The 13,267-nt window shown below is 42.4% G+C and overlaps 1 protein-coding gene across 1 annotated transcript in view; it reads right to left on the reverse strand.

Annotated features, from left to right (window-relative positions):
* Nucleotides 1-12,971, reverse strand: part of Kctd3 (potassium channel tetramerization domain containing 3) — a 31,669-nt gene extending 18,698 nt beyond the window's left edge. The window contains exons 1-10 of the mRNA XM_010642516.2: nucleotides 12,807-12,971; nucleotides 12,424-12,536; nucleotides 12,153-12,198; nucleotides 10,466-10,539; nucleotides 8,922-8,980; nucleotides 8,611-8,691; nucleotides 7,702-7,836; nucleotides 7,213-7,306; nucleotides 4,666-4,856; nucleotides 747-862 (exon numbers count right to left, since the gene is read on the reverse strand). Of these exons, the coding sequence (XP_010640818.2) occupies nucleotides 747-862; nucleotides 4,666-4,856; nucleotides 7,213-7,306; nucleotides 7,702-7,836; nucleotides 8,611-8,691; nucleotides 8,922-8,980; nucleotides 10,466-10,539; nucleotides 12,153-12,198; nucleotides 12,424-12,536; nucleotides 12,807-12,971 (1,074 nt within the window). The remainder of the gene's footprint in view (nucleotides 1-746; nucleotides 863-4,665; nucleotides 4,857-7,212; nucleotides 7,307-7,701; nucleotides 7,837-8,610; nucleotides 8,692-8,921; nucleotides 8,981-10,465; nucleotides 10,540-12,152; nucleotides 12,199-12,423; nucleotides 12,537-12,806) is intronic.
* Between the last annotated feature and the right edge of the window lie 296 nt (nucleotides 12,972-13,267).

Here is a 13,267-nt window from a genome sequence, read left to right on the forward strand (position 1 = left end):
AAAAAAAAAAAAAAAAAAAAAATGACTTTCCTGTCTCCTTCTCAGGGACCGAAGCAGACCTTTAAAGCTTCACATTTTCCCAAGAGGCTCAATTTCTACTTTCCATGAAGCCATGCTTCCTGGTTTTGGCTAAAGTTCCAGAATCTCAAGGCTTTATCCTGATTAACGGTATGCAAGCATAAAGCAGTAAGTAAAACTGAATGGAAGTATAAAGGAAGAGAGTTGTAATGTCTGTATCCAGTACTTCTGTGTACAGAAAGGAGAAAGTGCTCGTCAGCGAATTCTGCTCTGTGAATAGAGCAGTGTCCTGTACGTAGCAGATTCCTCTGTCTTCAGAACCAAATATTAACCATATTCACCACATTCTCATTTAGCTCCCTCTGCTCTTCTCTATTTGAGAGCTCTCTGTGGCTTCCTATCTTCTCTGGACAGCCATATCGTGTACAGATCTCTGTTTCCACTCACCGAGGCAGGAGGCCTGGATCATCTCCATGCTATAGCACAGAACTCAAAACATTTTAAGGAAATGAAGAAATATTTAGTCACAATTTAAAATTTTTCTATTTTCCAAAGTAACAAATTTCCTGAAAAAGGTAAAATTTGCATCTAGAAATAAATTTACCACTAAATAGAGTCAATGTTCTATGTAATCAAAACCAGAAATAACATGAGTTCCACAAAGAAACAACAGAATTGGCCTGTTTCAGAAGCGCTCTTCCCTGTTCAGCGCTACCACCGACACTGACCTGCCAGTGCTGAGTGACGGCGTTCCACACTCCCACCTTCCCCGTGTGACTCGTGGCCACCAGCTGGTTTCCAATAAAGAAGAGCGAGTCCACAGGAACACCGAGGCTGAACACTCCTTCAACAGCAAGAGAGACAAAGAGGTTAATCGGCCTCCGTCTTAGAATCTGTCATACCTCCGTTAGAAACCCGAGGCGACTAATCTATACCCATTTTCATTTCTACAGATTATGTGCCAGACGTGGTGGGAAACACGAATACAAACCTGGCAAGCTTTTAAGCAGCTGATAAAATTCCTAAGCAGAGAAGAGCCTGCCCCGGCAACCTCACAAGGACCCCACACCTTGGCATCTGACCCTTTGTTTCTCATCCTATCTGACCATGAGAATAATCTAGCCGGTTTTGCATGAACAAAATAAAATAAAAAGGATCTTGGGATACGTGCCAGATCCAATGAGGGAGAAAACCCAGCACATCTTAATAAAATTACTGGACATGTAAACGCCGCTTGCTCGTGAACCTGGTAATTGGAAGCCAGGATCCGAAGGTATACTTGGCCGCCTCCACCAGCCAGAGTGTACATGAAAGTCTGGAAGCAAGCAAAAACGACACACGAAACCACCTCAGCAAGTCACAGTAAACGCAAATTCTCAGGCCTTTTACTTGAAGCTTATTTTAAGCCTCTTGTTTTCTAGCATTTCAGTCTTAATTTATTTAAAATATCCTACATTAGGTTTTGAGGTTAAAAAGAAAGAATGGATGCTACTAGGACTTACAGGTTAGTAGACAAAAACCTGCAAATAACCAAGTGCAATATAATGCGAAAAGAAAGGAAAGATGCGCAGGGCACAGCTGTGTCCAGACGAGGGAAGGGGAATGGATCAAAGGGCTGGAGAATCCACCTTGGAAGAAAAGCCACCCGAGTCAGGCTTTTACAAAGGCTGACAGGAGTTCAAATGGGAAGGGTGGAGAAGAACAAGCCCAGGGCCAGAGAAACAAGAGACCATCAGCCAGGAGCCCGCAATGCCAGGGCGCCCCGCTTCGCTCTGTCCGGCGCTGGCAGGCGGGCTCAGGAACCCTCACTCTGAAGGGACCCGCTCCACCCTGGCTCGTACTTATCTCACCTACACAGCACAGTCCTCCCTGGAGGTCTAAGAGCTGCTTCCATATCAAAAATGCTGGACTTGAACCCTGGTGCTTACACAGTATTATCTTTATTATTTGAGAAACACCTATGGAAGATGTCTTTTTATCTCATAATGCTGGGAAGTAGGTCTCATCTGTAAAATATTGTTTTATGCACATCTTTGGGTTATTTCAAGCATCAGTTTATTTCAAAAAAGTGCCAGTGTGTCAGTATGAATCACTTCTCAGCATTTAGCTGGGGAAAACAAAGATACACAGGTCTTAAGAACTCTTGGGGGGGCAGATAATTAAATGCAAACTGTGCTACACCTTAAAAGAGTAAGCTAGGAAAGTTTCTGATTTCTTCTTTTGGTGGGGCAGGGCAGGTATTGGGGATTGAACTAGGAACCTTGCACCTATAAGGCAAGTGGCAGAACCACTTGATTTCTTCTGAATTTTACATCAGTGCAAGTACTCTTCTCTGTTCTGGTCTATACTGCACCTAGTGGCCATCCACAACACCTTAAAACTCTTTTACCAATCTTGAAAAAAAGCATCTAGGAGGAGCAAAAATGATACCTAGTATACAGGAAAAGAGAGGGAGAGAGAAAACAGGTAAGTATTTCTAGGAGTATGTTTGATATGTACGATTTAACTGTTCATATGAATCATACTTACATAAACGTACACACAAATGCACCTCAGCCCAACCTGTCAGCCAAAAATCACAAAGAGTGATGTAAACCTCAACACACGAAAAGCTAAGACCTTCAACCAGAACTGACCAAGAAATAAATCTCCCACTTCAAAACAGAAAATAAGTATCCCACCCTCTACACAATTTTAGAGACTGTCACATAATGGCACTTTAATTTTGAAGCCAATTTTTAAGGACATGTGAAGCCAACTATGTTCAGTCCCACGGCCCGTGTGGAAAGCAGAAATAAAACCAGGAAAACCAAGTAACAATGATTACTCTAGAGAAGGATGAGGTTCTGGGAAACCAAGGGAGACGCCTGAGTGGTGGCCGTTCAAAGTGTCACTCTGGGGCAGGGCTCAGCAGGCCGCCCACCCCCACAGGGAAGACTACACACATGGGTCAGGGAGCCTGCCTTAGGGTCCCTGTGCAAACCCTGCTCAGAGCGCGGTCCAGGAGTGCCTCCCACGGCCTCTGGGGGGCTCCATCACGGACTGCCAGCCCAGCAATTTTCTTCAGACGGTGCTGGCCATTTCCCAAGAACATCCGTAAGAACAAATGCGTCCTTAAGAGGACATTTACAAATTTCTACTGCACATTCTCAAAACACAACTGCCCATCACATCTGCCTTGGAAGACAAAGCAAGGAACAGAATTTCCTTCATTTATTGGTGTGTTACAAATGCCAACCGGAAAAGGGAAAAATTAATCATGAGTGGTTTCTTTTCTGCATAATTATTACCCAAGTATTTTGTTTCAAAAGTTTTAATATTGAAATCTGTTTTCTAAAGTTCTCAGGAGGGACTCTGCTGCCAGCTGTGATGGAATAAACAGTATTCACCATACTCGAAAACAACAGAACTGCACAACACACTCAAGGCCACCACTGCCAGCAGCAAACACACAGTGGGGGACGCCCCAGCTTCCAGCCAGAGCACTTTCAACGGCAGAGGTGAGACCCCAGTCAACAGTGACAGTTTCCGGGCACTGAGGAAACAGAGAATCTGCAGCCAGAACGCGTGGGTCAGGTACAAACGCAGATGGAACAGGAGTTTCCCAGGGGTTTCCCTAAGGCCTGGATGAGACTAAGCCGACCCTGGTCAGGACAGACTCTCCCAAGAATTGAGCATGATGGGCTGACAGCTGGAAGGAGACTCCAGGGGCCCCACGCAGGCAGGCAGGCAGGCAGGCAGCCAAACTGGAAGGGTGAGCCCAGGCTGAGCACCTCAGGCATTCAGTCAGGATGCCCTGGAGGAAAGGAGAGGTAACCTGCCATGAACCAAACAGAACAAAGCCCAGTGAGGACTAGAAGACTCTGCGTGGTGTAACTGGCTGTCAGAGAAAAACACATCTCTAAAGGGTACACAGCGTCATCCATACCGCTCTGCCTACACATGTCCAACACGAGATCAAACTCTCTAAAACGGTGAAGAAAATGACATCCCAAATAAAAATTTGAGATGACCCAGATAATGGACTTAGCAAACAAAAGTTTCAACCAATTACTAGGATTTAGTAAAAGATGGTTAATGAGGAAGAGACAAATCTCACACACATACACACACACACACACAAAAAAAAAAAAACGAAGAAGAAAAACAAACAAAACAAACCATAAAATGGAGCCAGAAGGCAAATTTACAGCTAAGAACAAAAGTTTATTAAATGGGATTGCCAGCAGACTACGGCAGGAGAAGGATAAAAATTATTAAAACTTTATCAACAAAACGTGTCTGACTGAAGCAGAACCAGGGAGACATGGAGCGGTGGGCGCCTGACAAAGCCGGCCTCAGGTAAGAGCGGAGGCCTCGCCTTTGAGCCCACGGCATGAGAAGGACGGAAAGACACAGCCGCCCGGAAGTGGGCGCTCACTCAGAGCTCAGCTGGACGGAGCCGGGTTCAGATCCCCCCTCTGTTCTAAACCAGCAGCGCTTCGCCTCTTTACCAGCCTACTCCTCTCACGCACAGTATTCCTTCTACCGCCGGGCCCCGGAGAGGCAGCTCTCTGCTCACACCAACGCTTCCTCCTGTCTCTCTTGCACTGTATGCGAAACACGGCACACACCAGAGGAATGCAGCACAAACGAGGTTCTTCCTACCGACTTCACTCCCGCTGCCCCCGTCCTGGACACTCCACAGGATGATGCTGCTCTCCGAGGCCACGGCGACCATTTTGTCTTTGTCTCCGTGAGGACCCCCGACCACTTTTGCATTCAGAGCCACCCGCTCGATAGTCCAATCTAGATACGGGCTTGTAAACACTTGTTGCCATCCTGAAGATTCTTTGATTCTGTTAAGAAATGACAAAGTAGACTCATCAAATGGAATGCAAATCAATGTACCAAAAGCATTAAACTGCAACCACCAACCCTTTTCATTTACTAAATATAAAATCTTCCTGACACAGTCGCAAAGCCAGATTACCACTAATGTATTTAAATACCTAGGATATATATCATTTACAAACAGTGCTTTATTTCTCCAAAGAATTTATCTCCCTATCACTTTAATAAATAAGAAAGATGATTATAACTTTGATGTTTCTTTACAAAACAAAAATCACTGACATGAGCAGGCAACAAATATCAGAATTTTAGAATTATTCTTTCCAATTAAGCAGTATTTCTGGTTATTACCCTAACTGAAATGATATGCACAAAATCTGATTTCTGTATTGTCGATGACGGTCCATTCGGCAGACTAAGCGAGTCCACAGGCATTCCAATACCTCAGAACAATTAAATGAAGGAACAGCTTTGAAACCTTTTTCTGCAGACTAGTTTATAATCGTCTCAATGAGTCTTACTCAGCGAAAAGATGATTTATGTCATAAATGATCAGAACATAATTAGCTACCCACTTGGGAGAAAATAAAATGAATTCTCAAGCCTCACACCACATACAAACAAGAAAATTCCACACGGATTAATGATCCCATCTAAAATGTAGGCTGCGCGAGGGCCACAACTCACACAACTGCTCTGTTAACACAACAGTCACAAACCCAGCGACCAGACAGAGGGCACTGAAATCAGGCCAGAAAATGCAGAGCATCAGTGACTCCATAAAGAGTATCCAAGCAGGTACTGGCTATACTACTCTTGTCTTTAAGTTTTTTACTTGCTAATATGAAAACTTCAGGAAAAACAATTTAAGATGACTCTCTGAAAGTACTCCTACCGTATGATTAAACATCTCCCTGCCACTGCGCTGGATGAATCCCCCACAGCAGGAAAACCTGCAGTCCTCGCCCCGCCCACTGTGCGCGACAGCCAGGGAAGCGGGCACCATGGTCCCCCACCCCAGAGAACAGAACACAGACACCCCACTGTCCTTATGTTCATCACGCAGTGCGGACCACTAAAGGCAGCGCTGAGAGTCTCCAGCAAGCAACTACTGTCCTTATGTTCATCACGCAGTGCGGACCACTAAAGGCAGCGCTGAGAGTCTCCAGCAAGCAGCAATCATCCAAAAACCCACTTCTGTACTATTAAAAAATTTTAAAGCTTGACCGAGTATGCTCGAAGTGAAAGTCTGTACCTAATCACCGCTACATGGAAAATAAGAGCATGACATACAAGGGCCTCACCAGTGAGCACCTTTCATAAACCAGAGCTTTTTAAACATTACTATGATTCTTTAAAATGTAGGTGTAAACTGTAGAAAACTTCTATAATTATCTTACCTACTGCAGCACTTTTTCTTAATATCAGTGGTGAAAAAAGTTTATATATTCTTTAATTTTACACAATTTAAATAAAATGGGATCACATTTCAAGCTAGTACAGTCCAGCCACCATTCTTTACCATCGAAAATTCTTATAGAGCTATAATCACTATAGTGACTCAAAGGCCCCTTCCCTTTCCCCACTTTAAAATACTCACTGACCTTCACTAGTCTCTTTTTCCTTCGTCCCTTAGGCCACGTTACTGCGCAGTCTCACACCCCACACTGCTGCCCTAGTCCGCTCCTCCCACAATGCCCTGCTTCGCCGCCTCACTCCCAGGGATGAGGTCACTACGTCCAACAGCCTCGTTCCTCATGCTTCAGGGTGCAAAGGACTGAGTCACTCAGGATGAAATATTACGGTGCTCACATAATAACCTTGTCTAAAACCATCTAACCTAATAGTTTGATGACTCTTGAGATTCGAGAGGAGCAAGAAAGAATTACATCAGGACATCTCAACTGGGCATGGTGCTGCAACGCAGCTACTCGAGGGCAAAGGCAGGAGCACTGCAGTTCCAAGGCCAGCCAAAAATGTACGGTGACCTTGTCTCAAAATAAAACATTTAAAAAGGGTTAAAGATGTAGCTCAGTGGCAGAGCACTTGGCTAGCATGAGCAAGGCCCTGAGTTCGATCCTGTTATGGACAAAAACAACAGAAATGTCACGTGCGTTACAGTTCGTGCTATTTGGAAAATATTTAAGACATGTTAAGATTATTGTCAACATTTACCAAATTAGGTGATAAAATAAAAGCAAACTGAACCTTATCCACATGCTACAGAAGTGGGTGAAAGATATCAGAGAAAAATTCAATGACTAAAAGATGTGGCTCTTCACAAAAAACACAAAATCACATTAATGACTATGCTCTAGAATTTAAAAAAATAACTGCTACTATCGGCGGGTGGTACAGTACCTGTAGCACACAGCAAAGTGAGCGTACGCAGCCACAATCCAGTTGTGATGGCCAGCGACAATGAGCACCTTTCGTGGGTCCACAGGAAGTCCTGCTGATTTCAGAAAAACAAGTACTTTCCATTCTAGAACGGGTTGGTAAAGCGTGGCCCATAAGCCAATTCCAGTCTCCTGCCTGTGGGGATGAGTAAGTTCGGCCCACACAGGACGGCACTCGTTTGTTTACACGCTGTCCACCGAGATTTCCCAGAACGCACGACCCGCGGGGTCCACAGTTTAGCAGTCACCTTTGTTCTAACAATTCAGAGTAAACAGGTCACATAGTACTTTAAGTAAAAAAAAACAGGCTAAATGAGACTTTTCAAGGTATCAATGATAAATTTGGGTACAAAACGAGGAGGCACAAATTACATACTTAAAAATAACTGCTCAATACCACCAAGAAGGGAAATTCCACACAGCTGTCTTTTCCTGTTCTGCCCTTTCTTACCCAGCCTCACGGTTTCTTCTCCAGTAGCAGAGAGAACAGGCTGTGCACCACTGCCCCGGGCCTCGCCTTCCACAGAACCAAGTGCATCCCTGGAATCAGATCTCGCTGTGTTGTTTATTTTACGACTAGGGATACCTACACAGGGTGGAGAAAACAACAAACTCATTTCTCAGTTAAGTTTCCAAAAACGAAAAATATCACATTGTAACTAGGAAACTAAAATGTGAACTGCACCGTATCCTCAATAGATCTTCCAATATAGCAATTTACTGCAAATAGTCACAATCAAAACTTCAAGACAAAAAAAAAAAAGCTAAAGAGATTTCTAGTATTGGCCATCGTATTTATAATAAATCAGTATGCCATTTTATGGGCCAATTCACCTAGCTCCAGGTTACGGAATCAAAGAGTATCAGCCCGGTTTGTCAGCGGTGGTGCAATGGCTCACGGCCCGAGAGACTCTTTTACAGACGAAACCCTGCTCGGGTGTGCACCCAGGTAAAGGCAGGGCTGCGCTCACTCAGTGGGGTGAGGTGGCACCGCGCGGATCTCAGCACGGGTCCTGGGTGAGAGCAAGAGAACTCTGACACCTGTGCTCCCGAGGGGAGCACACGACGGGCCATAGGGACAGGGAACCTCACCAAAGCCGTGGGGCACAGACAGAGGACACACAGAGCTCAGAAGCTGGGCCGAGCCGCTGGCTGCCAGAGCCTCTCAGGCCCCAGAAAACGTTTGCAAACCCCTGCTCTGCAACATGCCATGAGGTAGCTTTTGTAAAAACAAAGTTCTTTTTATTTCTAGATTTGTGGACAGGAAACACAAGCATCAAGGAAGAGTGTTCCCATATATAACTGCGTAATGATACAAAATAATCTGTACAAAGACTGAATCAAACGAAAGCCACGATACCTGGCGGGGGCAGATAGCCGTGGAAAAGCACGCTGCCGCAGGACGAGCGCTCCAGCTCCTCACACAGGAGGAGCCTTCTCACTGCAAAATTCAAACAGAGAAACAGTGCTCCCTTTTTATTTTCTCTACTTAGACTATGGAAAGAAAGGGAAGACATTCAAGTTACATCAGAGTCTTTCTGCTATGAAAAATCCACAAAAACTAAGCACTGATCTACTCCACGAAAACTTTGGGCCCGGTATAAAACACACCTGGGAAAGCTGAGCACAGAGTCTCATCGAAAACAGAAAACAGTGGGAGAAGACACGTACCTAGCGGCGTGATCCCATAGAACTCGGCCTCATGCCTGAGAACGTTAATGCTCACTCCCCTACAAAGAAACAAAGGGACAGCGTGAGCCCTCCGACCCTGGCCACAGCGGGAGGACTGGGCTCTTAGGTGAACAAAGTCCTGAGGCTTCACAGACTTTTCTCCAATAATCTTTTTTTCTAATATTCTTAGTCAATTTGAAAATTTTAAGTAAAATTTCATTGAACAATAACACTTTAAGGCCACCGAAAAACCACTCATAAATAGATAAGCAAAGTAAGTAAACAAAAGATAAAAGCTAAGGGCTAACACAAATGAATTAGGGAAAAATATCCGACAAACGACAGGTCAGAAACCATTCTTTTACAGAATTATGTTCAGCTTTTTATATCATTTTGATACACATGTAAACTCCCCTCTCATTCTATGAACTCCCTATAATCTCAATCTTTTTTTGATCTAATTTTTCATAGTTTACACCGTGCCTAGCGCAATGCTGATAGTCATGTAATAAATTCTACATTGACTGAATCAAAGAAAATAGCAAATAGGAAAGACTCGCTTTAGCGAATAATTACTACAGTAATTATTCATTTCAAATTTCAGTTATCTGCTCTTAATTTCTGAACATTCCTTGGCTTTAATAAATGTGTGCAATTGTGATATTAAATTGTTTTTTTGGGAACCTGACTGTGACTAACAAAAAATGCTTAAGACTTTCCAACTCCACTTTACAGCACCTGTATTAACAGCATCACAGGGCTGGCTGACTACATGGTGCTTCAGACACAAAACAAGCTCTGGTCTCCTGGGAGGGCAGGCTAACAAACACAGCTGTTAGGACTCTGTGAGATAGGGCAGGCTATTAACAGAGTTAGAACACAGGCGTTTGGACGTTTAAAAAAAAAATCCCTTCCCGTCCTCCTATATAAAGCACCACAGAATTTAAATTTGGAGGCTTCCACAAAGGAGAACAGGGGGTTATTTGTAAGAAGAGCAGTCAGTGCATATAACAATTAAATTAATCCTGCTTTTCTGGTTCATGTAACTGGAACAGTCACAAGGACACTGACCAGATGTAAACTTGGACTTCTTTATCAAATGGGACGGTTAAAATAAGCTTTCTCAACACATAATAATGTACTTCCCACTGCCAACCAACTCAGGACAAAAAGCCCCACCAAACACTTTCATTCTATGCATAAGTACCTGTTCTTTATATATTAGATATACTGTTTTAACCACAAGAATACAGCAAGGAATGCACCAGACAAATCTTTGTCCTCAGGGAGCTTCCTCTACTAAATATAAGCCAAAAATCAAAAATTATAAAGCAGCAGCTAAAACAAACAAGTTCTAAAAAATTGAACTGAATCTAAAAACATACACACTAACAGACTACAATGCTGCACCCACAAATAAGTACAAATATTCTAAGTAAATTTCTGAAAAATAGTCAAAGAGAAAAATCCTTTTTATTCATAAAATACACCAAAAATACACAGCTACCAGCAAGAATTTGCATTAAAGAGGATGCATTTCTTACCTTAAATCTAGTTCTTTTGTCCGAAGAAAATTTAAAATGGGTGCAAAAGCTGCTGGATCTCTATCAATAAATATCTACAAATGAAGAATTGTTTATTTTCAATTAAATTTCTCCCTTTAATATCTGTAACACTAACAAGGACCAGAAACCTAAGTTATTTCCTTGATTCCACTCCTAATGTTAATGTTTCCAAAGCTGGAGTATAGTTGTAACAGTGTGCATTAACGTGGTAGCACCTTTTCTCCCCCAAAAAGCTATTATTAATTTGACATTTTAATGACCAGGGAAACTCTTATTTAATAAGTCAGCTTTCTCATTTTTATTAATATCTGTGGGAAAAGTGATACTTGAGGAAACTTTTATCTGAAAAGTTCTAGAATTCAATACTCAGAAAACATTATGAATAAATGATACTTACATTGGCAAATCATTAATCATTACTACATTGTGACCTACATAATTTGCAAGTCATTAACACTTTTTTCCCCCAGGTTAGGGATTGAATCTAGAGCCTTCACACTGAGTTACACCACCAAACTTTTTTATTTAGAAACATGGTCTTGTTAAGTCACTAAGTTGCCCGGGCTGGGCTTGAACTTGCGATGCTCCTGCCTCAGCTTTTCAGGGTTCTGGAATGAAAGCCATGGGCTGCCATGCTTGGCACAATGTACTTTTATAACACATTCGGGGCTAAAACTGTAAATGCTGTACACTACTATCAACACTGGGCAAGATTATGCTCATATTTTCACATGTACAATCTTATTATCCAATTTCCTCAAAAGCCAGGGCAGGGTAATGTGAAATGAGAAAAAATTTCAAAATTAAAAAAACAAACAAACAAATTCAGCACCATAGAATACATAAGGGGGAAATAAGATGCTTTAAAATGTGCAATACAAAACGTGTCCAATCAAAAATTAGAGTTTTGTAAAGAAATTATTGTTGATGTTTTCTGAAATAATCTCTCCCATGGATCTGCCTACCTTGCCACCTCACTTCATCTGGAGGCCTCAACAAATAACCTGATCACTTTTTCACCCTCACAGAAGAGAACGCCTTCATGTGACCTGCCACTCCGACAGTCTTTCACATGCTGATGTGCACACTGCAACATTTTTAACTCCATAAACTATTCTCTCGTTTGGTACCGGGGATTGAACTCAGGTCTTTGTGCTTGCAAGGCAGGCCACCAATCCATAAACTATTTTTTATTGAAACTTTATGTATCTTTACCTTTCCTCACTGTACCACTGCAGAACAAGTAAGGTAATTTTTCAAAATAACAAGAAAATGTAAGATTCCCCCCACTTGCAACCTCTTATTCTCATATCAACATTAATATTTACAAACATGTATTTACTATTTATTTACATGTATCCATTTACTTTTAAAGTTTCAATTCTGGACTAAACAGCTATCCTCTAGCATCAAAGCAAGCACATGTCCTACAGCCTCTGATCACAACAATTTAACTTGCTGTATGCATTATTTCTGTTCTGGGTTCTCTGTTTAGAAATACTGTATTCCCTACATGGAAATAAAACTTTAGAAACTACACTACTGTAATTTAGTGGTTATTAAAATATTAGCTTCGCACCTCTTGGAGTCCCTGACGCTAAAGACCGCGCGCTTAATGAAACACGGAGTCGTCTAATGTAGAAACGCATGCCGACATTCTACTTACAGCACCAGTTCCATCCCGAAGCGTTGAGATTCTCCCACTCAGCAAACTAGGTGCAATGAATTAACAGGCGAAAGTTACTTTCTAAAACTTGAACATGGATACGTGACTTTATTCTTTACCAAATGTCAAAGGCCAATAAAAGCGAATCTTCTATTTATTATTTAACGAGTTTCTACTTTAAGAATTAATATTCTTTATTCAAAAAATAAAGCTTTAAGTGACAAGGAAAATTATTACAATCAAAGACAGAGTAACATAATAATATAAATACCTGGAAAAAAAAGAATCTGGAATCCACATAAGAGTTTGTCTTGAGGTACTAAATCTGCAATTGAGAAATAGCTTATGTTTTAATGCGAATATGATTTTAAATTTCAATACCAACTAGCTGCTGCATAATTAGAGCTATAAATGTATACTTACATTTTATATTTATTATTTAATTTTTTAAAATTTTACTACTTTTAATTCGCAAGTAAGATGATCCAAGAGCTCTCAGCAAAATCAATTAACCCTCTACTGTGTCATGCTTCCTAAACCACATTGCCCAGCACACCAACCTGCAGAAGAATGGACCAGTAGCCCCTGGTGCCGCGTCTCACTCCAGGCCCCAGGTCACCCGCAGGCCCCCACTTCCGTCCACACACACTGTACAGGCGGGAGAAGGGCGGGCGACACAGGGCACAAGCACACCGCCAGGCGGCCCCACTCCCAGACACTAGCGGCTGCAGGGCAGTCTGAGCCCGCAGAGCTGCTCACTGGCCACGCGGAGATTTCCTCTTTCCCAAGGAGCCGACTGGTCCTTAGATACCTGCACATCCTGTACTTTCAGGAACGCATCTTATGTACAAGCAATTGTATATATATATAGACACACAGGTGGTATACTATATATGTAGCACTGTGTGTGTGTGTATTTTAAAAGGAAGGTGAAGAAGAACTTGTTCCCTATAATGCTTGGCACCTCCCACATCTCAGTAAATTATTTTCTGTTGGAACCGAGGCGTGCTAACCAGAGCCACGCTCAGGTAACACCTGAACCAAAACAGACAATGATTCCAAGTCTATTATGGCTATAACAATGCATTTCAAAAGTAAAGTGGACAAGCATGTCA

The sequence above is a fragment of the Fukomys damarensis genome, unplaced genomic scaffold, assembly GCF_012274545.1.
Source record: "Fukomys damarensis isolate Sample0158 unplaced genomic scaffold, DMR_v1.0_HiC HiC_scaffold_11, whole genome shotgun sequence".
NCBI lineage: Eukaryota > Metazoa > Chordata > Mammalia > Rodentia > Bathyergidae > Fukomys > Fukomys damarensis.